The following is a 26274-nucleotide window of genomic DNA, read 5'->3' on the forward strand; positions in this document are numbered from 1 at the left end:
GGGACGGGAGGAGTCCAAGAATGCATTGGGAGAAGAGATTGAATGCAGGAGGATAAGGCTCAGAATGCACTGGGGTGGGGTGGGGTGGGGAGAAGACCAAGAATGCACTGGGAGGGGAGATAGAAAGCAGGAGGAGATAAGGCTCAGAATGCACTGGGGGGAGGGGGGAGGAGACCAAGAATGCATTGGGAGAAGAGATTGAATGCAGGAGGATAAGGCTCAGAATGCACTGGGGTGGGTGGGGAGAAGACCAAGAATGCACTGGGAGGGGAGATTGAAAGCAGGAGGAGATAAGGCTCAGAATGCACTGGGGGGAGGGGGGAGGAGACCAAGAATGCATTGGGAGGAGAGACTGAAAGCAGGAGGATAAGGCTCAGAATGCACTGGGGAGGGGGAGGGGACGGGAGGAGTCCAAGAATGCATTGGGAGGGGAGATAGAAAGCAGGAGGAGATAAGGCTCAGAATGCACTGGGGGGGAGGGGGGAGGAGACCAAGAATGCATTGGGAGGAGAGATTGAAAGCAGGAGGATAAGGCTCAGAATGCACTGGGGGGGAGAGGAGGGGAGGAGTCCAAGAATGCATTGGGAGGGGAGATAGAAAGCAGGAGGAGATAAGGCTCAGAATGCACTGGGGGGGGGGGGGGGAGGAGACCAAGAATGCATTGGGAGGAGAGATTGAAAGCAGGAGGATGAGGCCCAGAATGCACAGGGTGGTAGGGTGGGGTGTGGGTATTAGAAAATAGGAGGCCAATACCAAGAATGCGCTAGAAGGGGAGGTAGAGAAGTCACACTTGGGTAACACCTCATGATATCAAGAAGGTTAGATGCCAGTGATATCCCTGCAATGATCAGTTTATCTGGTGTCTTGGAGCCCAGATGTTAGGAAAAGGAAGTTTCAATTTCTTCTACATTCTCACACTCCAGGTACACCTCGTACTCTTCCACATCGGAGAGGGGCAAGCCGTTGTTGGGCTGCTCAGAGACGGTGCTGCGTGTAGTGATCCTGGTCACGCTGGAGGAATACTTCCGGGACGTTGACCTCTTTACCCGGCCACGGCACATCACTTCCTTGAACATCTCTCGGAAGCGTGTGGACATCAGGTTGTAGAGAACAGGATTAACAGCCGAGCTCAGGTAGAAGAAGACGCCGGAGATGACATGCACAAAGCCGAATATCTCGTGCTCCTCGCCTGTCCATGTGTCGATAAAGCTCCACATGAGACGATCTGTGTGGAACGGAGCCCAGCAGATCCCAAACATCACCACAAGGATAACTGAAAGTACAGGCACAACACAACGTTAGTGTAATAGTGTAACAACAATTCTCCAAACACGGAGTCGAAGACTCCCTCAAAACCAACCACCCCTCCGGGACTCCTGTTCCCCAAAACTGCCACACGTAGCTTCGCTCTGTGTTCTGCCATCAGATTTGATGTTTGTCATTAATTAGTGAAGTCGTAAGGAAACAGAATACAAACTGGGCTTATAACTCCAGTATCATTGTGCAGCAAGTGGAAAAAAAATGATCAGAAGGAGATTAGGGGACATTATAACACAGTAGCATCTCTAGACAGAAATATCTGAGGCGGCAAGCTATGTACTGGAAGGGTGGGGGTGGGGAGCTAACCAAAGTGCCATTTCCATACAAGGTCCCCCAAGGATATCTATGGATAAAGAACTCCCTCCCAATTAAGCTGAGTAAAATTAGCATTATCATCGATAGCACACACTTAGAATCCTAGTTCATACATATATGTGACCTCATGTCATATTATTGTTTAATGCTTATTTTTACCCATATGAAATAAAATCATTCATTATGTTTTTCTATGTGGAGAGAAGTACATAAGTACATAAGTAGTGCCATACTGGGAAAGACCAAAGGTCCATCTAGCCCATCCTGTCACCGACAGTGGCCAATCCAGGTCAAGGGCACCTGGCACGCTCCCCAAACGTAAAAACATTCCAGACAAGTTATACCTAAAAATGAGGAATTTTCCAGTCCATTTAATAGCGGTCTATGGACTTGTCCTTTAGGAATCTATCTAACCCCTTTTTAAACTCCGTCAAGCTAACCGCCGTACCACGTTCTCCGGCAATGAATTCCAGAGTCTAATTACACGTTGGGTGAAGAAAAATTTTCTCCGATTCGTTTTAAATTTACCACACTGTAGCTTCAACTCATGCCCTCTAGTCCTAGTATTTTTGGATAGCGTGAACAGTCGCTTCACATCCACCCGATCCATTCCACTCATTATTTATACACTTCTATCATATCTCCCCTCAGCCGTCTCTTCTCCAAGCTGAAAAGCCCTAGCCTTCTCAGCCTCTCTTCATAGGAAAGTCGTCCCATCCCCACTATCATTTTCGTCGCCCTTCGCTGTACCTTTTCCAATTCTACTATGTATTCTATAGAGGAATGGACAGAAGTTCAATATAGAACCTGCACCCACTCCACATTCCCTCAACAATGAAGATAATAAACTCAATATAGAACCTGCATTGGATCCACATTCCTTCAACAGTGAAACTAAGATTCTCAGTATTTTGATTTTGCTGGACGTCCATTTTCGGTGTTAAAATATTCAATCATTCTGACTTCAAAGGTCTTACGTTCTTGTATGGTTTTAAAGTTACCTTTGAGGATTCTCACTGTGAAATCACTGGTACAGTGTCCTGGTCCTGTAAAATGTTGACCAACAGGCGTGGGAACCCTGCTGGCACCAGTATTGTTCATAAGATGTCTATGTAAATTGAATCTTGTCTTAAGCATCTGTTTCTCCAATATAGCATCCTTCGTTACATTTTTTACACTGAATGATATTTCACAGGACCCCAAAGTCATCCACAAAGGAAAGATATTCAACATAAAGGATCTTTCACTTGCTCATCTTCCAATGTGGTATATATCATTCAGTGTAAAAAATGTAACGAAGGATGCTATATTGGAGAAACAGGCCTGTTGGTCAACATTTTACAGGACCAGGACACTGTACCAGTGATTTCACACTGAGAATCCTCAAAGGTAACTTTAAAACCATACAAGAACGTAAGACCTTTGAAGTCAGAATGATTGAATATTTTAACACCCAACAGAAAGGACTTAACAAGGATCTGGGGTTCCTAGCCCATTATAAACCATAAAGCTGTATGTCTCTGTTGATCACCCTCCCCTCACCTATCCACACCCACCCTGTTAGAATATCAATGATATGCTTTGATGTCCCCATGCATACCTCCTACCCACCCCCATCCTCCCACCCTGTCAGACTGTCACAGTAATGCTTGAATGTTTTCACTTATAAACACTGTCAGCTAGCACATTTGCTTATTTCCGATCTGAGGAAGAAGGGCAACCTTCGAAAGCTAATCAAGAAATGTATTAAGTTATGTCCAATAAAAAAGGTATCATCTTATTTTCTTTTCCATGTTTTATTTTGTTTGATTTCTATTGACTCCCTTTTGTACAACACCCTCTTTCTATTTTCACTCCTCTGACAAGTATATTCTCTCTCGTTTTCTCTCACCCCTTCCATCCAGGATGTCCTCTTTCCCTCACCTCCATCCAGCATCTCTCCCTGACACCCTACTCCCCTCTCATATCCAGCATTCCTCTGTGTCCTTCTCTCCTTTCCATATCAGCATCTCCCCTATATCCCTACTCCTCTCATGTCCAGCATTCTCCAGCATCTCTCCTGTCTTCCTACTCACCCCATGTCCAGCATCCTCCAATATTCCTTCTTCCTTCCAACCTGGTCTAGCGTCATCTCTTCCCCCCTCTTCCAAGCCAGCATTTGCCCTTACTCAACAACCCCTTTAGAGTCATGTCCCTTTCCATCCAGCTGGACACGGGGGGGGGGGGGGGGGAGGAATTAAAAAACAGCTGTGCCTCGCCAGAGCCCATTACAATGAATTGGATATCAAAGATGGATTCAGGCCTTTCCTTCCCTCATTCTGCACTCTGTCACGGGGGTCACCTCTTCAGAGGTGATGATGAAGGCTCCGGCTATCATGAGAACCCAGTCTTGTGTGAGAAGGAAAAAAATCCTACAATTGGAGAGCTCCAGCCCCACATTCATCCTTTGTCTGTTCCATTAGGAAATGAAGGTTTCATAATTAAATCTCAATCCATTATTTCATTTTAATTTTACACTTGATTTTAACTGGTATATTTGTTATTGATTTATTAAATGAAAGTTTTAGTGCTGGTCAAAAAGTATTGGATTGACATGGAAAAGCTACGTTAATTCAGAGAAAGGAAAAAACACACAGGCACAGACACACACCAGGACAAGTACAGAACCAGCCAGCTGCCTGCTCATTTATTGTTAATGAGTTTTCTCAGCTGCAGTTTATATTTCCCTCTGTCCTGTCTATTTTAATGGCATTCCCTTTCTTACTTTTATATGTAGCATTTGGAATTTAAATTTTAAATCTCTCCTTCTCTCTCCCCTCCTTTCCCTTTCCCCCTTCGTGCAGGTTCAGTTTTGCAGTGGAGGAATCGTGTGTTGGCCTTACTGAGGTGACATCAAAACTTTAATATAATTTAGTTTTATTTATTGGGATTTATTAACTGCCTTTATGAAGAAATTCACCCAAGGCAGTGTACAGCAGGTACAGTTTAACATAAAACTTACAATTTTGTTAACAGCATAACAATAGTAAAAAACCAAGAATAATATAAATACAATAAATGAGGTAAAGTTGAAAACAGTAAATTGAAACCTAATAATAGAAGTACCATGAAACAGTATCCAAAATATTCACATTTAACAGCTCTGGAATTCAAATTCCAGCGATATAATACAATGTTAGTATAATACTAATGATACACCTAATAAGCATTATAATATTCAGCTAACATAGATACGATGCTAAAGATTTTCTACATATATAACTGAAGGTGCAAGATCAGATATGATGGGAACAAGATGGGTGGTACAGAGTCAGTTGGGATAATTGATGGTTAGTTAAAGTCAAGGCATGTTCATTGTACAGTTAAGGAAGGGATAAGGAACTGATCTAGGTTACAGTGTGTGTTGCAAGTTAGTCCAGGTGGAGAATAAGTGTATAGTCAGTCACCCTATGTATTAAAGGCTTGGGAGAAGAGCCAGGCTTTTACCTGCTTCCTGAAGTAGAGGTAGTCTCGAGTTATACATAGCCCCTCTAGGAGCAAATCCCAGAGCGTGGGGGCTACTCCTGAGAAAGCTCACTGGTGGATATCACATTTCTTGTCATAATATCAGAGAGGATTTCAGAACATTTTGAGGGATCTGCTTTATGTTGAGATGGTGTCTGATCAGGGGTAAATTATGAGACACACTGCCTTATGAGGGATCATTAAATTCAGCTGAATTGTTTACATAATTGTGTATGTGGTTGAAGTGATTGAGTTTAAAATATGTAAAGAGTCACCCAAGATACAGAAATCCATTTTTAGGAGCATATGAAGGCATTACTTGTCAGTTAGCCAGAAACCCTTCACCACTATGCCAAATTTATAGCGCTGAATGCACTGTGACTGTGAGACCACCGCAGAGCACAGGCACGAGCAGGGCTGCTTCTATACACTGAGACTGGACTCAGTCAGGTGCTGGAGGAGATGAGAGAGCACAGGACTAGGAGGGAATAGAGTTTTAATGAGAAGTAGCCTTTCTCCCACAACAATATATATAATTCAGTTACTTATCTAAATTCATAGAGCATAAAATCAATCTTAAGACGAAAATCTTGGATTGAACTGGCTCCCAGGAGACTGTAGGCCACATGGCGCATATTACACGTGAAACAATTACCTTATAAAAATTACAGCCGTACTCCCTGTCGCACTGCCAAGTCGTGCTTCTTCTTGTACTTCCACTGCGAGGTTTTATCCTTCGGTCCAGTCCACTTCAGTCACCAGCCCAGGCAGAGGATGTTGTGCATATGAGTTTACAATATCCTTTCTGGCAAAAATAGTCCCGCATCAACACACCCCCCCCCCCCCAATCAGGATTCCCTCCCTGAGCCTAAATCAAGGCCTCAAAGATCCAAGAATTCAAGTAGTGGTTTACAGGACCAAAACTAGCTGAGACACCTAAATTCTGCCTGCAGGAGGGGGAACTATTTACCCATCTTCCATCAAAACGATTCCTTCAGCTGTGCAAAGCAAGAGACTCTAATCAGAGGCATAGCTGGTGGGGGGGGGGGGGAGGCACAAGAGGAGTGGCCACTCCTGAAAATGGATTGTGAATGTGGATCGGCCTTCAGCCTGGCACCGGCACCGGCACCTATTCCCCCCCCCCCCCCCCCCCAATACCCTGCTACGCTTCTGATTTCAATACTCCCTTCTGTCTTCACTAGGGGCTGGCAATTACTGAACCTGAAGTCGACAGTAAGGAGTGAGGAAGCAAAAAAAGAGGAAACCAAAGCCAATCCAATAATTCAAGTCTTTATTGCCTCAAAAATGATGTAAGCCAATTGCCAAAAGCCGTTGACACAGCCATGTTTCGGAAGACGTGCCTTCGTCAGGAGCCTTATCTTATTGACCACATAAACAAAAGTCTAAGAATGATGACTGATACAAATGTAATACACATAGGAGAAAGCTACTTCAGGCGGCTCTACCAAGCTTCAAGCTAGGTTAGCGGCAAGCCGTGGGTGGAGTCATGGTGGAACGGCAACTTATCTAGTTGGTGCTGATATTTAGTCTGGTAAACGGCTACGTACACAGATGTCCCAACTTTATGCCCCCAGTTAACCAGGCACCAGTCTGAATATCAGCCGGTACCCAGTTAATTTCCAGGTCAGCGGACATATCCAAACATTCCATGCCAAGAGTCGCACATGCCCCAGTACTGAAAATCTGGAGTTAGGTCAGCCTGTGACTGGAAGCGGCTCCTCATCCACATTCCACCATGGGCTAAATATCACCCTTAACGTGTTGCCATTTTAGTCCCCTGACCTAAGCCTCCTGCAACCCATAAATCCTCTGTACATACAAAAAAAAAAGAAGGAAAGCACAGATTTGCAACTTGTTACTGTTTTTCATGGTCATCAAGATCATGAGGTGTGTTTTGAAAAAGGTGATACCACCCGTTTTCGAGGGTCTGTCTGACAGTCCAGCCATCTATCAGTACGCACAGCTTTCTTTGTGCCTAGGGAGATATTAGGAAGAGAGGAGGAACCAGCAGTAGTAGAAGCAGCAGAGGACGTGTCACTACGGCCTCGCTTGCTGTATGCATTTCTGTCACTACTCTGAAAGAGAAGGAACTGCATGTTCTTCAAAATTGTTTTTCTTGGAGTATTAAACACTCAAGTACTGGATATACTGTTGGAAGACTCCTGAAGAAGGTGCTACGTCGCCGAAACACGGCTGTGTTGAGTCGACCTGTTATAATAAACATTATACCTTTTTCAAATATACGTCTCCCTTATTGATTGGAAAGAGCCTATCTTCCCCCACTCTTCTCTTTTTTCAACTAGCAGGGCTAGACCCAAAGCTGAAAAAAGAGGAAGAGACGGACCCACAGCGGCACAATTTGGAAATCAAGTGATGGTGGGACTCTAGGCCCCTGCTGGCAGGAGACAAAAATGCAGGACCTGTGATGTCACAACTTGGGTTACTTCCTGTTCCGGGACAGAGAGAGCAGTGAACCAGCGTGGAGCCGACACACCCCAGCAACGTGCAGTCGGGGCGGATTGGCCCTCCCGCCCCTCCTGCCCCTCCCTCGCTGCAGGTATGCGCTCCGGGGGGGGAGGTATGCGCTCCGGGGGGGGGGGGGGGTGCGCTCCAGCGGGAGGAGGGTGCGCTGTGCTGCACCCAGGGGGGGTGCGCAGCGGCGACCCACCCCGGGTGTCAGCTCCCCTCACTACGGCTCTGCGCACTCTGAATTCAAGCATGTGACTTACAGAATACAGATTAAGGGTGGCAATTATAGCCAATAATTGGGTGTTAATGCCAATCAAGTATATTGAATTAATTTACATGCACATCTGACCTTATTCTATAACTTGTGTTTGCAAATTTGCACACTAGTCGGAAATGTGAGCGGGCAAGTTATAGAATTTGGGGTCACACCCCTTCGTATGCGACTTTGCAAGAGACTGCGGGCAGAGCTGTTTGAGATAAGTCTTCTTTTTATTGTTTGTGTTTTTTTAATAGAAAGTGAAGGATGTGTAAATTTGAACCAGTAGAAGTTGTGTCGGGGTCACGGACGTTATGGCCCACTTGCTGATGCAAATAAATGTTTGCGGCAGCAACTGGGAATAACAATACATTGAAGGCAAAAAGTAGGTATACGAATTGGATTGAATGATGTTAGAATTGGTGTGTTAAATGCACGGTCAGTTAGAAATAAAATGACACTGATAAATGATTTGATTATAGAAAGAAAATGATGTGCTTTGTGTGACAAAGTCGTGGTTACTGAAATCAGACTTGGTAATTGTAAGACAATGTTGTCCAAAAGGTTTTGAATGTGGAAGTTATAAGAGAGAGAGAGTGGTATAGTGATTTTCTGTAGAAAAACTGTGTGTTTTAAACGAGTTCTGACAGAATCTACTGAATATACAGATTTATTGGCGGTAAAAAATGAATCATGTGTCTTGCATAAGTTATTGCAAGATTGCTCTCCAGTTTTGGAATTCTCATCTTATTTAGATACAGAATTGTCTAAAATGTGTAGTCTTGGAGTGGAACGGGTAGACATGAAGCGTCTGTTTATGCTTTCCAAAAATACTAGGACTAGGGTGCATGCGATGAACCTACAAAGTAGTAAATTAAAAACGAATGGGAGAAACTATTTCTTCACTCAACGTGTAATTAAACTCTGGAATTCGTTGCCAGAGAATGTGGTAAAGGCGGTTAGCTTAGCAGAGTTTAAAAAAAGGTTTGGATGGCTTCCTAAAGGGAAAGTCCATAGACCATTATTAAATTGGACTTGGGGAAAATCCACTATTTCTAGGATAAGCAGTATAAAATGTTTTGTACTTTTTTGAGATCTTGCCAGGTATTTGTGACCTGGATTGGCCATTGTTGGAAACAGGATGCTGGGCTTGATAGACCTTTGGTCTGTCCCAGTATGACAGTACTTATGTAATGTTCCATTTGACAATACTTTGTATTGTAAGCACCAACCCGACCAGATTGGTTGACAATTTTACATAATAAACAAATAGTAAATGGGATTACACATCGAGCAAGACACATGTTAGATCTTGTATTTTTATTTCAAGATTTAATTTATTAGTGGCTATTCCAGAAATTAGGGAAGTTGGCTTGACAAATCATCATTTATTAACTTTCAAAAGACATTACTTTGCATGAGAAATATGAAAGTGTGATAAGGTCTCCGTTTGAATTATGCCTTTTGAAAAAAAAAAAGGGAGAAAAGATTATTGATTACAGATGTTTAACTCAGATGATTGATGTTTGGAACACATCTTTGTCGACTTCATTAGACATTATAGCACCTGAGAGAAGTGTGGTATTAAAACAAAGAAATTTAAAAGATAGGTGGCTTAATTCAGCACTGAAAAGTGTACGAAGTGATGTGAGAAAAGCTGAATGGAGTTAGAAGTTACAGGACAGAGATGATCGTGATTGTTCTTTATAAGTACATAAGTAATGCCATACTGGGAAAAGACCAAGGGTCCATCGAGCCCAGCATCTTGTCCACGACAGCGGCCAATCCAGGCCAAGGGCACCTGGCAAGCTTCCCAAACGTACAAACATTCTATACATGTTATTCCTGGGATTTGGGATTTTTCCAAGTCCGTTTAGTAGCGGTTTATGGACTTGTCCTTTAGGAAACCGTCCAACCCCTTTTTAAACTCTGCTAAGCTAACCACCTTCACATTTTCCGGCAATGAATTCCAGAGTTTAATTACACGTTGGGTGAAGAAAAAGTTTCTCCGATTTGTTTTAAATTTACTACACTGTAGTTTAATCGCATGCCCCCTAGTCCTAGTATTTTTGGAAAGCGTGAACAGACGCTTCACATCCACCTGTTCCACTCCTCCACTCATTATTTATATACCTCTATCATGTCTCCCCTCAGCCGTCTCTTCTCCAAGCTGAATAGCCCTAGCCTCCTTAATCTTTCTTCATAGGGAAGTCGTCCCATCCCGCTATCATTTTAGTCGCCCTTCGCTGTACCTTTTCCAATTCTACTATCTTTCTTGAGATGCGGCGACCAGAATTGAACACAATACTCAAGGTGCGGTCACACCATGGAGTGATACAATGGCATTATAACATCCTCACACCTGTTTTCCATACCTTTCCTAATAATACCCAACATTCTATTCGCTTTCCTAGCCGCAGCAGCACACTGAGCAGAAGGTTTCAGTGTGTTATCGACGACGACACTTTGTTGAAATTGAATGAGTTTAGGATCATTTGTGAACAAACTAAGAATCAGTATTATCAGGATAAGATCAAACTGGCTTTAAATCATCCTAAAGAATTATTCAATACAGTAAATGTTTTAGTAAATGGTGAAAGTAATGGCGTTAACAAGGAGAATTTAATGCCTCCGGTTTATGGTGATTGGTTATCTAAGAAGTTGTAAGAAAAGGATTTAAAGGAGATTCTTTTGCAGAATGATCCTGAATCACAAGGGTCCAATTGTCTTTGGAGTGAATTTACTGTGGCCGCTGTCGGTGACAGGGTGCTGGGCTCGATGGACCCTTAGTCTGTCCCAGCATTGCGATGCTTATGTACTTATGATAATGGATTCGGAAAGAGAAAAACTACTCAGTCAGTTTCTGATCCTTGTTCTTCAGTTTTACTTCGTTCTGTGTTAGTTTCTCCGTTGACTAAAATTGAGAACAAGTCATTAATTGAGGGAGAGATGCCAGAGAATCTAAAAGTAGCAACTGTAAAGCCCTTTACTAAAAAAGGGAGTAGGGGATTTCAATGATCCAAAATGTTATAGACCAATTTCAGTATTGCCATTTTTGGCAAAAAGAGAAACTTGTATTGAAACAAGCAAATATTGAATGATTTTCAATATAGTTTCAGAGAAAATCTTAGTGTGGAGTTTTTACTCCTATCATTGATTAATGAGTTGAGGCTTGGAATAGAACACAAGAACTCTTATCTACTCTTCTGTCCGTTATTAATCAGAATCTATCCTCAGGGCAATTTCCAGAAATTTGGAAACGTACAACAGTCCGTCCCATATTAAAGAAACCTACATTGGACCCCCCCCCAATCTGCAGTCATTACCATCCTGTGACCAATCTCTGTTTTGTGCCAAAAATACTTGAAAAAAATAGTCTTTGATCAGCCGAGAAAACGTTAGCCCTTCACCCGAGACAATCCGGTTTCAGAAAACATTTCAGTACTGAAACAATTATGACAGCCCTCATCAGTGAACTCCACACACACTTTGAACGTCACAAAGTTGTTCTTGCAGTTTCTCTTGATCTGTCCCCAGCTTTCGACCTTGTGAATCATTCTTTGCTACTTTCTCATCTTGCGGCTCTCGGTCTATCAGGCACAGTTATATCATGGTCCACTTCATTTCTGTCTCACCAGTCTTTTCAGGTAAATATCTCCGATTCCATCTCTGCTAATAGGAATTGCATTGTGGTGTCCCTCCAGGTTCTATCCTCTTACCCTTCTTTTCAATCTTTTCCTTAGCCCATTAGTTCCTTTGATTCAATCTTTTGGCATTTCAGTCCATGTTTACGTGAACGATATTCTTTTGCTTTTCCCTACATTCCCACTATCCCTTTCTCTAACACCTTTGCAAACTTGTCTAGATTCAGTTGCCTTGTGGTTAGTACTGACAAAACAGTTGCTTGCTGGTTCTCTGGTGCTTTAACACCACCATCTACAATTATCCAGCTGTTCGGAGCTCTTATCACCCCTGTACCCAGCTTTCGTTACTTAGGTGTCATTCTTGACTTGTTCTTGTCTTTCTTTCCACAAATTTCTTATCTATCAAAGGTTAGTTTTGTAAATTTCCAGAAACAACGGGCCATCCGCCATTTCTTTGAAATTCATCAGCTACGTGCACTCATATTGTCTTTTTTCACGTCCAATCTGGATTACTGCAACATCATTTACGCAGGCTTACTACATCCCTAAAGAAATGACAAACCCTTCAAAATACAGCAATTCATTTACTTTGCCTACATGCCATTATGATCATACGTCACCATTATTAAACCATTGTTTGCCGGTTCACCAACGTATTATCTGTAAGGTTGCCACTCTAACTTTTAAAGCTTTTCGTGTAGGATCACCTGACTATCTTTTTTTTTCCCCTTACTATCCTATACTCTACAGCTAGAGTCTTCCGTTCAGTCAACAATCATCGTCTGATTCTCCCAAGTCCGAAATTTGCCTACTTAGAATCCACCAGAACTGGTCTTTTTTTCTCTCGCCCCACATCTGGAATAATCTCCCACTGTCCCTCCGTAGTACCACCTCCTTTAAGCAGTTCAAAGTTGAACTTAAGACATGGTTATTTTTGCAGGCTTTTGGAGTACCAGTTGCTTAAGGTGTGTCTCTGTTATATTTTTATGGTGTTTGCCCTGTCTCAATACGCTGTCTTTCTGCACCTAATGTTTATGTCTTAACTCTGTGTGAACGTTTGAATTTTTCTATCAGAAAATGTAGTTCTTTTCTATTTGTATTTTGCAGTATGTACAGTGCTTAGTCCTGAATTGTCAGTCAAAAACGATATAGAAAGCATGAATTACTTTAAACTATAAGATTGGATTTGTTTTAGTTACACTGGATATTGCTTCAGCCTTTGATGCTGTAAATTACAGATTATTGTTTAAAAAACGAGTTTGGAATTGGTGGCCAAGTGTTTGCAATGGTTTCAATCTTATTTCAGAATAATCATTCTTGGTGAAAGTAGGTAGTTCATTGTCTCAAGGGTATACAGATAAATCACAGTGCTCCTCAAGGTTCAGCCTATCTCTTTGTTATTCAATGTTTGTATATCATCTCTAGGTGAGGTTTTTCAAAGGCTACGTGGTCATTCTTATGTTGCTAATAAAATTCAGTTTTTTCTTTCCCATTCCTGAGAATTCTGAGAAAATTGAAGAGAAATAGTTACATATAGTAGCATAGTAAATGATGGCAGATTAAAGACCTGTATGGTCCATCCAGTCTGCCCAATAAGATAAACTCATTTACCTGGTATGTGATACTTTATGGATGTATCTCAGATTGGATGGAATCTCACGATTTATTGTAGAATTTTTTTGAAGACTGAATTTATGTATTGCTGGAAAAAAAAATCTCGATTCTTCATTGCCTACAGTTTTAAAACATCGAGGAATGAATTTACATATGAGGTCGTGATTCGAAATTTGGGTGTAATGTTAGATCATAATTTAAGCATGCAATCTCAAATAGATCATGTTATTTCTACTGCTTTTTTTCAGTTACGAGTATTGATACCACTAAAAGATTTTCCTATAGTTTTGAGAAGTCTAGCACTTCTCCAATTAGATTATTGCAATTCACTTTATTGGGTCTGAACTCAACTAAAATACAAGCTTTACAGGTTGTCAGAATGCAGCAGCTCGTTTGATTATGGATGTAAAAGGATTTGATCATGTTCTCCACTCTGTTTATATTGGCTACCAGTGAGATTTCATATACAATATTAAATTTTGACTTCGATCCATCAACATATATATGGTAAGACTCCATAATATTTTGTGGCTTCTTTGCTCGTGTATGAACCACAGATTTACGTTCTATAGTAAAGAGATAGCTACAAGTGTCTGTAGTTTATCAGAAACAAGGAATTGTGTGTTTTCAATAGCTGAAGGTTATTTGTGGAATCATCTGCAAGGTTATTTAAGACTTTGTGCAGATTATTAGAAATTTAAGGTAATCAATAGAAAAAAAACAAAATAAAACATGGAAACGAAAATAAGATGATACCTTTTTTATTGGATATAACTTAATACATTTCTTGATTAGCTTTCGAAGGTTGTCCTTCTTAGAAATTTAAGAAAATTGTATTTTGTAAAAGCGTATATGGATGGAAGAAGATTAGTCTATCTTAGCAGCTCTTCCTGCATGTAAACAATGTTTTAGTTTTATGAGATTGTTTGTTATTGTCTGATGGATTTGTTTTTCTATTGTGAATTTTTTTATTGTAACCCACTTTGATTTTAAAGCAGGATATAAATTTATGAAATTAATAAAATAAATTTATAGGTGTGTGTATGTGTATAATGGATGAATGGGTGGGTATAATGTGTGTGTGAATGTGAGAGTATGCATGTGTAAATATATATATGTGTGTGTGTGTGCAGGTGTGGGTATACCCCCGGATTAAATGTTACATGCGCAAATATGTTGTATTCTGGATTTGTGTGTACAACTTAGTTAACAAGCCAATCAGCGCCGATAATTGCCACTTAACAAGTATTGGCATTAACCCTTTAGTGTCCAATGTTCCTGTAATAAGCCGCATGGGAACAGATTGATGGGAACATTGGACACTAAAGGGTTAATTAGAAATTATGCGCAGAACTGTCTAAACGCATTCTATAACGTGATGCATGTAAATTCTAAGCCTCATAGTTGAAAGGAGGCGTAGCCATAGGCATGGAATGAGCGGGTCGTGGGCATTTCTAAAATCTATGCGTGTTATAGAACACACCCAGTCTGCGCCTAATTTAGACATCAGCATAAGTACCCATGACTAAATTTAGTTGTTCAGAAAGGCACTCGCCGTATTCTATAAACTGTGCGGAAATTTAGGCCTATTCTATAAAGGATGTCTACATTTAGGCATATTTCATTTTGACACTGATTTTTTTTTAGGCATGATACATAGATTCTAGTCCATAATGTATGTATCTATGAATGTGTATGTAAATGTGTGTCTATATGTGTGTGAGTACAAGGGTATCATGTGTGGGTGTAGATACATGAGAACATAAGAGTAGCCATACTGGGTCAGACCAATGGTCCATGAAGCCCAGCATCCTGTTTTCCAAACAGTGGTCAAGCCAGGTCACAAGTACTACTACTACTATTACTACTATTTAGCATTTCTATAGTGCTACAAGGCGTACACAGCGCTGCACAAACATAGAAGAAAGACAGTCCCTGCTCAAAGAGCTTACAATCTAATAGACAAAAAATAAAGTAAGCAAATCAAATCAATTAATGTGAATGGGAAGGAAGAGAGGAGGGTAGGTGGAGGCGAGTGGTTACAAGTGGTTACGAGTCAAAAGCAATGTTAAAGAGGTGGGCTTTCAGTCTAGATTTAAAGGTGGCCAAGGATGGGGCAAGACGTAGGGGCTCAGGAAGTTTATTCCAGGCATACGGTGCAGCGAGACAGAAGGCGCGAAGTCTGGAGTTGGTAGTAGTGGAGAAGGGAACAGATAAGAAGGATTTATCCATGAAGCGGAGTGCACGGGAAGGGGTGTAGGGAAGGACGAGTGTGGAGAGATACTAGGGAGCAGCAGAGTGAGTACATTTATAGGTTAGTAGAAGAAGTTTGAATAGGATGCGAAAACGGATAGGGAGCCAGTGAAGGGTCTTGAGGAGAGGGGTAGTATGAGTAAAGCGACCCTGGCGGAAGACGAGACGGGCAGCAGAGTTTTGAACCGACTGGAGAGGGGAGAGGTGACTAAGTGGGAGGCCAGCAAGAAGCAGATTGCAGTAGTCTAAACGAGAGGTGACAAGGGTGTGGATGAGGGTTTTGGTAGAGTGCTCGGAAAGAAAGGGGCAGATTTTACGGATGTTGGAAAGAAAGAAACGACAGGTCTTGGCAATCTGCTGGATATGAGCAGAGAAGGAGAGAGAAGAGTCAAAGATGACCCCAAGGTTTCGAGCTGAGGAGACAGGGAGAATGAGAAAGCCATCAACAGAAATAGAAAACGGGGGGAGCGGGGAGGTGGGTTTGGGGGGGAAAATGAGAAGCTCGGTTTTGGTCATATTTAATTTCAGGTGGCGTTGAGACATCCAGACAGCAATGTCAGACAAGCACGCTAAAACTTTGGTTTGGATGCAAGGTGAGATATCAGGGGTAGAAAGGTAGATTTGGGAGTCATCAGCATAGAGATGGTAGGAAAAGCCATGGGATGAGATTAATGAACCAAGGGAAGAAGTGTAGATAGAAAAGAAACCCAAATCGTGGCAACATTCCATGTAGAACCCCAAAGAATAGCAAGATTCCGGAATCCTAAACAGTGACAACATTCCATGCAGAATCTGAGTAGCAACATTCCATACTACAAATCCCAGAGCAAGCAGTTGCTTTCCATGTCTGTCTCAATAGCAGACTAAGGACCTTTCTTCCAGGAACTTGTCCAAATTTTGTTAAACCCAGATACCCTAACCACGGTTACCACATCCTTCGGCAGAGTTCCAGCTATTCATTGAGTGAAAAAATATTTCCTCCTATTTGTTTTAAAAGTATTTCCATGCAACTTCCTCGAGTGTCTCCTAGTCTTTGTACTTTTGCAATGAATAAAAATATCAATGTACTTCTACTCGTTCTACACCACTTAGGATTTTGCAGATCTCAATCATATCTCCCATCAGCCATCTCTTTTCAAAGCTGAACAGTCCTAATCTCTTTACCTTTCCTCATGAGAGGAGTTCCATCGCTCTTCTTTGAACCTTTTCTAATTTCGCTATGTTTTTTGAGATACGGTGACCAGAACTCAATGCAGTACTCAAGGTGCGGTTGCACCATGGAGCGATACAGAGGCATTACAGTATTTTCAGTCTTATACATCATCCTTTTCCTAATAATTCCTAGCATCCTGTTTGCATTTTTGGCTGCCGCTGCACACGGAACAGAAGATTTCAGAATATTATCTACAACGATACCTAGATCTTCTTCATGAGAGCTGCACATGGGTGTGTATATGTGTGATTTATACCAGTAATACCTTGGTTTTCGTTGACTTCGGTTATCGTTGGTTTCGGTTTTCATCGATTTTTTCTGCGAAAAATTTGTCTCGGATTTCATCGGTTGCCTTGGATTTAGTCGGCTTGCCCACACATGATCTCGCTGCTAATTTTGCGAAAACAAAGGGCGACCCGTGCGTTCTCCTGCTCAGTGTGGCGTTGTTTCTTATTTTGTGAGCATCACCTCACTAATCTAGCCAAACAATTCCATGTTAAATGTTCATTGGATTTACATGATTCATATGGAAATAATTGCCTCGGTTTTCGTCGGTTTTGGATTTCGCCGATTGTTTTCGGACGGATTAATCGACGAAAACCGAGGGTAGCACTGTATGGTGCTTGAAAAATCAGCGCCGAAAATATTCCCACCTAGGCATATTCTGTATACCCCACCTACATTTAGGCGTGGTTCTTTATAAAATACACCTAGTGGCCAAGCCTGCGCCTAATTCTATGTGCGTCTATTTATGCCAGGTAAAACTTGGAGTAAAACACCGGGTGTCTAAGTCAGGCGCAGAGCAGGTGTATCCTATAACCGTATGCGTAGATTTTTGGAACGCCCACAGCCTGCCCATTCCACGCTCATGGCCATGCCCCCTTTTTGACAGCACGCATTAGAAGTTAAGCGCACCACTTTAAAGAATACACTTAGCGAGTTGCGCACATCAATTCTAATTAAAGCCAATTAGTGTCAATAATTGCTTGTTAAGTGGAAATTATCAGCGCTGATCAGCTTGTTAAGCAATTAAATTGTGCGCACTAATGCAGAATATGACCAGATTTGCACACACAATTTCGGTCATGCTATATAGAATTTGGAGGATAATGTGTAGTGTGAGTGTGTGTATCTGTGTGGGCTTAATATGTGCATGAGTCTTGAGTGAATTCCTTCAGAAAGGCAGTAAATAAATTCTAATAAATAAATAAATGTGTGGATGAGTGTGTGTAGCACGTATGTGTGGTATATAATGTGAGTGTTGCACTTTTCTGTACAATTCGTATTCATGCTGACTGATTTATTGCAAATCATTTCACCAGCATGCCTTTTCTAAGTTCAGCCTGATCCTGAGAGCCTTAGCTGGTGACGGCTTTTCCTAGCCCCCCCCCCCCCCCCGCCAAGAAGCCCTCAGAGCTACAGACTTACATAACATCTTAGTGACCTGCCGTCTTCTGCCCTTCTCCTGCTGGATGCGGACAGTCTGGTAGTTGTCACCTTCTCCACTGGTTTTGGCCTCCAGCACCTGCAGCAGCTTCTCCTTCTTCAGTTGCAGGCCAATGAGCAGGTAGAGGACACTGATGGTCCCCATTGGCAGGAAGAAGAAGAGGATGGTGGTGATTTGAATTAGAAGATTGTACATCCAACGTGGTTTCACTAGGGTACAGGTGGTAGAATCTGGGACCACACCCCTGCCAGGTACATCCAGGTGGGTGATGCCAATAAGGGTGGTATTAGGAATGGAGCAAAGAACAGAGATCATCCAAATAGTAAGGGTGACCCTCTTGGCATGGTTTCTAGTCACCACGTATTTGGCCTTGAGTGGGTGGACAACGGCAATGTAGCGCTCCACACTCAAAGCCGTTACGTTCAAAATGGAGGCAAAACAAACGGTCTCAAAGAGTAAAGTTTTAAAGTAGCAGCCCCCAGCCCCAAAGAGAAATGGGTAATTACTCCACAGTTCATACAACTCCAAGGGCATCCCCAAAAGCAGAACCAGCAGATCAGACACTGCTAGACTAAACAAGTAATAATTCGTTGGTGTCCTCATGATCTTGTGTCTGATGATCACAATACACGTCAAAGTGTTTCCAACGGCCCCCACTACAAAATGATAAGGTAGATGACACAAATTGGAGTGAAGAAGTTGGATCGCCTAGGCCTAGGTATTTGAACTGCAGCTCCTCTATGGTAAGATTAAAATCCTCAGGTTCTGGAAAATCATAACCAACGCCAAGGTCTTGTTGGCTTCTGTTGCACTGGTCTTGATAGCCCTGCCTGTGTGTGAGCTCTCTCTGGTGAAGTAAAATTTCCGTACTCGAAGAGTTGGTAAACGAGTGCATCATTTTCACTAGTTATCCAAGCTGCAAAGAGAAGAGGGTGGATTCCATTAGAAAGATGTATCTATGAGCGCATTACTGTCACCCTCCAATTGCAAAGTCACTCCAGCATCACCTCCACCATAGCTCTATTCTATCAATGCTAATTAGAGCAACGTCAACACACTGTCACAATAACTATCGGCACATAGGTAATCCGTGTTTGCCGGTCTCTTTTTAATATATAATTAACAAGATATTGAACTTCCTGTTCCCAATGTAATTACTGTCCCCACCACCCTGGATAATGTGAATCTACCTATCATCACAGTAATGACGATGAACTCCACGAGACACTCGGCCACTCCTGTCACCAACGGCCAACATAGTGTCTATAGACGAAAGGTGCCCAAAATATTTTCTCCTCTTTTGCCAGCTTTTGTCCCTTCAGCCCACTTGAATAGTTTTTTCCTTTTCCCACGCTTTTGCCCCCTGAATATTTTATTCATCTTTCCTAGCTTTAATCCTCCCTGCCCCACAAATATTTTCTCCTCTATGTTTCCCTGCCTCGATGCCCTGGAATATTCTTTGCTTTCAACAACCTCCCAACCCCCCCCCACCCCTCCGCACCACCACCCCAATGGTCCAACATATCTCCTTCTTCCTTCCCTTCCCTCCCCTCCCTAATGGTCCAACATGTCTCCTTCCTCCTTCCCTTCCCCATGGTTCAGCGACCATGTCTCCCTCCCCCCCATCCAACATTTCTCCTCTCTCCCAATGGACCAGCATTTGCTTTCCTTCCACGTCTCCCCCCCCCCCAATGACCCTACATCTCTGAGTCCTGTTCCCTCCTCAGGTGGCAAACTGGCATCTCCTTGGCCTTTCAAGGCCCCCCCACCCCGCCCCCATGTACCTATTTAAAAGTTTTTTTTTAATGCTTGGAGCGGCCGTGGTGGCTAGCAGTGATGCATACTCACTCTCATGTACTTCCCAGTCTTCCCTTTTTCAGTTCCCGCCTATGTGGAAACAGGAAGTTATCAGAATGAAGACTGCCGGCCGCAACTCCAAGCTTAAAAAAAAAATCTTAAAAGGTACACCCGGGGTGGTGGGGAGCTTGAGAGGCCAAGGGAGATGACAGATCACTGGGGAGTGGCATCACTGCAACTGAGAGGGAGCTGGGAGGAGATCCAAAACCAGACTGGTTTTTAATCTGTGCAATGCTAGGTAAGCTTCCTCTGTCTCTGGGGAATCTTGGCCAGCTTAGCCTATGGGCTGGTGACGTTACAGACCCTGGTGTTTGGTACCCTGGGCCAGAGCCTCACCTGGTTCACAGGTTAAGCCAGCCCTGAAATAAACTATCATTCACCATTTTCAGGATGCCAACGTCAGCAGTAGACCCTATACAAGGATGACCCCTGTGGAGCCCTGAGTCACAAGACTAAGAAAATAGTCAACTCTTCATAAAGGCACTTAATACACAGATTGATAGTAAATTTAGAAGAGGCATTACATACACATGAATGCATTTGACAAGGATGATTTCAGGGGAAAATCATTTGGGCAAACCTTAGCAATTTGGGCTAAATTCAGTACATGGCACCCAAGATTTGCATGCTGAAAAAAATGTGTGTGAAGCAACTATTCCATAAACAGTGTCCAACTTAGACCACCATTTATAGAATCGCTTCTAGCGCTGGGATCCACGCACCAGCTGAAACCTGGTGTAAATCAGGGCTGCTGGGCAGGGGGGCAGGGGGCCCTGGCTGGCAAGCTTCTTCCTGCCTGCCTGCTTCCAGGTCTGTCTCTCCTCTCCTGCTCCTGTGTGCCGTGGGACCCGAATGATTGTATTAATCTGATACCCCGGGTTGATGCAGTCATCCAGGTCCTGCAGCACACAGAAGCAGGAGATGACAGACCGAGGGAGGAGTAGTCAGACACAGGAAGGTAAGAGGGCAGGCAGGGGTGGCAGTTTGAATGTGGGTGGTGGCCCGAGGGGGGGGGGGCGCAGTGTGGCAGCCCAGGTGGGGGGAGGCGGTCAGCAGTCCTGACCCGGGCATAAATCCTCGTGCGTAAATTAAGCACAGATCTGCTGTATTATATGACACTGCGTGCAAACTGTAGAAACACTCCTGACCTGCTTATGCCCCTCCCATGGCCATGCCCCCTTTTCAGATCCGCACTTACAAGCATACACGTGCACCGTTTTAGATTCCAGACTAGGAAGATGCACGCGTAAATGCTATGTGTTGCCTCTAATTGGTTGCTAGCAGCAAAATTACTGGCGCTGTTTGGCTCGTTATTCCATTAAATTGTTCCTGCAATTCTGAGTGCCATTTGTAGAATTTGGGGGTTGATGTGTATTCCATATTTTCTAATTGAATTACACCAATTCATCAGTCTTTACACCTGCTCAGAGGTGCGCATGATGGTCAGCTAACTGCTCGCTTTGGACCTGGGGCTTGGAGGAGGGAGCGTGTGTACCCCCACCAGCCAAAAACTGCAGGTTGACTTTGGCTCCTCAACTGGGCTGCCTCAAACATGCATTTTTGCACGCTCAGCTGCTTACATGGATAAACACTGCTCTTGCACACATGAGGCTCCTGCATGTAAACGTGCCGTGTCATAAATAGCTGTTCCCACTCTGTGCTGCCACTTACACATGTCTTTCCTGTCCTCTTATGTATGTTTTACAAAAGACTTCACATTGCATTGTGAAACCCAACCTCGCACATCCCTGTTCTCGACCCAGAGGACCTGTACAAAACTGGGATTTCAATTTGTGATGTATAAGAGTTACAGCTCATCAGCAGATTACAATACAACATTTGAAATAAGAAAAATCCACATTTAAGCTGTAAATCCAACATACACAACTCGAAAACCAAACATGTTCTTACACAGGAACAGGAATGCAGTATCACATTTATCCTATACAAATCTTGCTACAGTGTTACCCAGGATTATTGCAACATTGTACGAAATGCAGATCATCCAAGCAGGAAATCCACACTACAATGCACCAAACCCGGAACATTGCCATAAAAACACTGCACTAGTGTACCTCAAATCTTTTTTAACCAATAAATCTAACCTAGATTGTAAGCCCTATGGGGACAGTGAAATACGTGGAATAGGCTGTTATTTGCAACCGCATGGGAAATGTCAGTGTTTTTGGCATGTCATTAATGAATGTACATGAGCCAAAAAAACACGTGTTTTTTCATTTGTAGATAATGGTGCATTCTCTTTCAAAACTTGTGCACAACTTGGAGAGAAGACACACTTTTCCCGGTATTGCATCCTTTCAGATCATTGTGCATGCATGAGCCACTGCACATGGGAAAAGAGCGAGTCCTCTTTTGAAAGGTGTGCACTCAACAACTTTACTCCATGACAAAAACAAAATGGTCCAATGAAAGTGAAGGAAACAAACAACCCCTTAAATCAGTGGTTCCCAAACCTGGTCCTGGAGGCACCCCAGCCAGTCAAGTTTTCAGTATATCCACAATGAATATTCATGAGATAGATTTGCATGCAGTGGAAGCAGTGCATGCAAATCTCTCTCATGAATATTCGTTATGGGAATCCTGAAAACCTGACTGGCTGGGGTGCCTCCAGGACCAGGTTTGGGAACCACTGCTTTAAATGACATGAGAAAGCTCAAGCTTGCCCGTCCTGTATTTGACTATATCTTGCCTTGTAAACTCTTCGTTCTGTGTTATGTCTGCTGTGGTGATCTCTGTTTCTTGTCCTGTGCTGTCATCTCTGTTACTAATGTTGTTCCTGCTTGTCTCACCCCCATTTTCTTTTTAACATATGCAAACCTCTTAGATTTTCAATGCATAGAAAGGTATATCAAATAAACTGGACCTACCAGTAAAAGGCTGTGAGCTAAATCTTTAATAAATGCCTTTACCCACTTCTAGCGCCATGAAACTGTAGAGAAATCTTTTCACCCTCATGAATACGATGAATCTCTCTTCCCCGCAAGGCAAGAGGAGCAAAGTTCTCCTGATGTTTTGGAAGTTTGCAGTTTATTTCTGCTTCAGTTGATCTTTTGTGGATTTTCTTTGCATTCACTAAACTGCTGAACAGAAGGGCAGTGAGGTAACTCACCATTTTTGGTGACTGACCTCTGTAGAAGCGTCATTTTTTACGACCAAGAGACCCCCTTGCACCCTAGCATGGACCATGCTCAAGGGAAATAAAGGAAGCTTCAGAGACACCCCTTCCTCTGTGTCTTATTGTGCAGAAATCAGAATCCCAAAACCTCTCCTTCCTTCCAGCAAGGCGGCATGGATTAGCACATCGGAATCCCAGTAGAATCTTTTATAACACAGGAATCTTTTAGTCCTCCGTTCCTCCTGCTGTATGGAGAAATTTTCATGCGTCCCATCTATTAATGAACTACAAACTGCAGAGATCATAACCAGTGACTCTTACCAGTGGTGAGCAAGTCTCCAGTTCCTTAATTAATCTGTGCTGCATCTCTGAGAAGGGTCAAGAATAAGACCGTAGACAGCTCAGTATAAGACGCTCAAACGCTGCAATACTAACAATGGTGACATAACATCATTAAGCTTACAGAGCGTTCCGTCTCCAAAGCACCAGTATTCAATTATTTACCCAGTTAGAGGTGGTACTCAGTTTATTTACCTCAAAAGAAGGTGTTTTTCATGCAAACATGCACTATACCACATTCCAGGGAGGATGCCAGTCTTCTGATATATTCACACTGATCTGGAGTTCAAGGAAGCTGAAAATAAAGAAAGATAAATAGAGATAGGGAAGGACAAGCTTCGAGGCTCATGCAGTGACTGTCGTGCATCGACATGTGAAGAATCTGGGTTCAATAGAAGGAGTCATGGTCATTGTGCTTTGCTGACACCTAGTGGTTGGATTTAGTGCCCACACCCTGCACATTTTGCAAGGTTCTGCTACTTGGTCCCTGACTGCAGATATCAAAGGACTGCAAAATCCCCAAATACTTCCAACCAAAGACTCAATGCCAGGTCCCAGTCCTGGTTCTGACTGAGGTAGCAGCCCAAAGGAACATGAGAAAACTGGGGGAATAACGAGACAAGGCAGCTGGGATTGGGAAGGAATTGTGGATTTAGCTCACAACTTCTCAAGAAAAATTTAAGGCAAATTCCATTCGGGTACAGGAGGTATTTGCCTGTCCCTGCAGGGCTCACAAGCTAAACGTTTTGTACCTGATGCAGGACAGAGGGTTAAGTGACACATGCAAGGTCACAGGGAGGCTCCAGCCAGATTTAAACTGGGCTTCCTTGGCTCTCCACCCAGTGCTCTAGTCATTAGTCAAGGGGAGGAGAGCCCTGGTCTCAATAGCCAGAGGTGCCAGGTTCAAATCCCACCACTCCTCCTTGTGATCTTGGGCAAGTCATGGTCTGTTGCCTCAGGTACAAGCTTAGATTGTAAGCCCTTCTGGGACAGGGAAAAAACCCAGTGAACCTGAAGGTAACTGACCTTGAACTACTACTTAAAAAGGGGTGAGCAAAATCCAAATTAATAAATTAGCCTCTTCCGTTCCTGCTGTACTAAGACTAAAAGCTCATGCAGATAATGATTTAGATATATTCGGTTAGTGTGGCAGACTTTCCCCTAACTTTATAAGGAACTTTACATTTTAGTGTTTCACAGATGATTCATCCCTCCCACACTCACAAAGAGTGAAGACACAGGCCACACAGACCATCACCCAGGAACAGTCTACTGACATGACATTATTTTTCCAGCTGTCATTTCTAATTCATTTTTCTTTAGTGACAGGCATTATGTTTACAGAGAGCCGGTATCCCGCTCACTGAAGACGGACAGGCCACATACTGCCCTTCCCCCAAAGTGCACACTGCATATTAAACCATCCAGTATACAATGAGCACTGTGCAAAAGCACTATATATAGGGGAAACACAAGCATGCACACTCACACAATGTACACAGAAAGTATGAACGCTGCACACACACACACACACACACTCATATACAGTGAATGTATGTACACTGTCTTCACACATATAACATGCACTTTCACTATATGTTGCATGTGTGCAGTGCACACTACACACACAGCGTCCACGTAGACATTACACAGTACACACTTAAAGCAGGATCAGATAAGGAGCTAGATTGCAGCTCCTTCAGTCACTGCTGCTGGAGCCTCTCTCAGCTCAAACTGCCTTTTCCCTGCAGAACAACACACTTGGGGGGAGAGAGTAAAAGCCCAGCTCCAGAACCAGAATCCACCCAGCCCTCTGCTCTAGCTTAGCTGTACCCACTCATTGCAGTCTGGAAATAGTGAACCCACTCTGGACTTTTCAGGTGCCCATCTGATGTTCCCAAAGGTATCTGAAAGCAGCTGGTGGCCGGGTACCAGTGTGCCAAGCATGAGAGCCCAGCTTCCAGCTTCAAACAGTGTTTACCAGCTACTTCTTTAGGTGGAAACATGGGTAAAAGTCAGCAATTTAGCAGGACACAACAAAAAAAAAACCCCACTTCTCCAGTCAGGTGGTGTCTTGCCCATCTCGGTCCACCAGGTCAGCAGGAGAAACTTTCCCCGGGTCACAAGACACCAACACAAATCTGCAAAGGGGCAAGAGCTGAAGAGCAGAGCCTTGGAGAGGTTCATTTAAGTCTACTTTGCTTTTCTGCAGTCTCTGGGTCCCCATCAAAGTCCATGTTGGCTATTTAGTTATGAAAGAGACGAACTTACCTTCCTGTCAAATGAAATTCCCCTTCGTCTACCAGCTCGGATCACTTGCCATTGCCAGCTTCATGGTGCCCTGGGGGCAGGTGAGCAGCGAAGCCCGTTTCTGTACTGAGTCTGAGCTCAGTGACTGCAGCGGAGAACTCATTGGGAGAGAGAGAGGGAGAGAGAGCCGGGGGTTTCAAGCTGCAGCCGCCCCTAACTTCCACCAGGGGGCACTACAGACACACACACACATCCGGCGTCCCCCCCCCCCCCCCCCCCCCCCTCTCTGCTGCAGCTTCTGGTCCTGCTTCCAAAGCTCTTCTGGTCAAGAACTCAACTCCCCTACACTTACCCATCCCCCCCTCTCTCTAAAAGCACTGAATTTCAAAGGGTTAAAGCCCACAAAAGATGGATAAAAATACAAATCGGTTTAATAGTACAGCTAGCCCTTGATAGTGTGGGGATGCAAGAAGGCTCATTGTTGTACACCTCCCCCCCCCAAATTTGAAGGACCTGTTAAGCACATGTTTTTCAAAAAGGAGTTTATGCTGGAAACAGACTGGCTTCCTTGATAACCATAAGATGTGTGAAATTTGCCCTTTATGATACTAATTGAAAAAAATGTGTTCTTACATC

The 26274-nt window shown here is 43.2% G+C and overlaps 1 protein-coding gene across 1 annotated transcript; it reads right to left on the reverse strand.

The window, feature by feature from the left end:
• Positions 1–722: 722 nt before the first annotated feature.
• Positions 723–25707, reverse strand: LOC115458924 (neuromedin-U receptor 1-like). The gene is given in 5 exon segments (XM_030188778.1): positions 723–1273; positions 18038–18721; positions 18724–18771; positions 18774–18972; positions 25660–25707. Coding segments are annotated over 4 exon segments (1308 nt in total). The 5' UTR covers positions 18955–18972; positions 25660–25707; the 3' UTR covers positions 723–878.
• Positions 25708–26274: the final 567 nt, after the last annotated feature.

The sequence above is a fragment of the Microcaecilia unicolor genome, unplaced genomic scaffold (genome assembly GCF_901765095.1).
Source record: "Microcaecilia unicolor unplaced genomic scaffold, aMicUni1.1, whole genome shotgun sequence".
Lineage (NCBI taxonomy): Eukaryota > Metazoa > Chordata > Amphibia > Gymnophiona > Siphonopidae > Microcaecilia > Microcaecilia unicolor.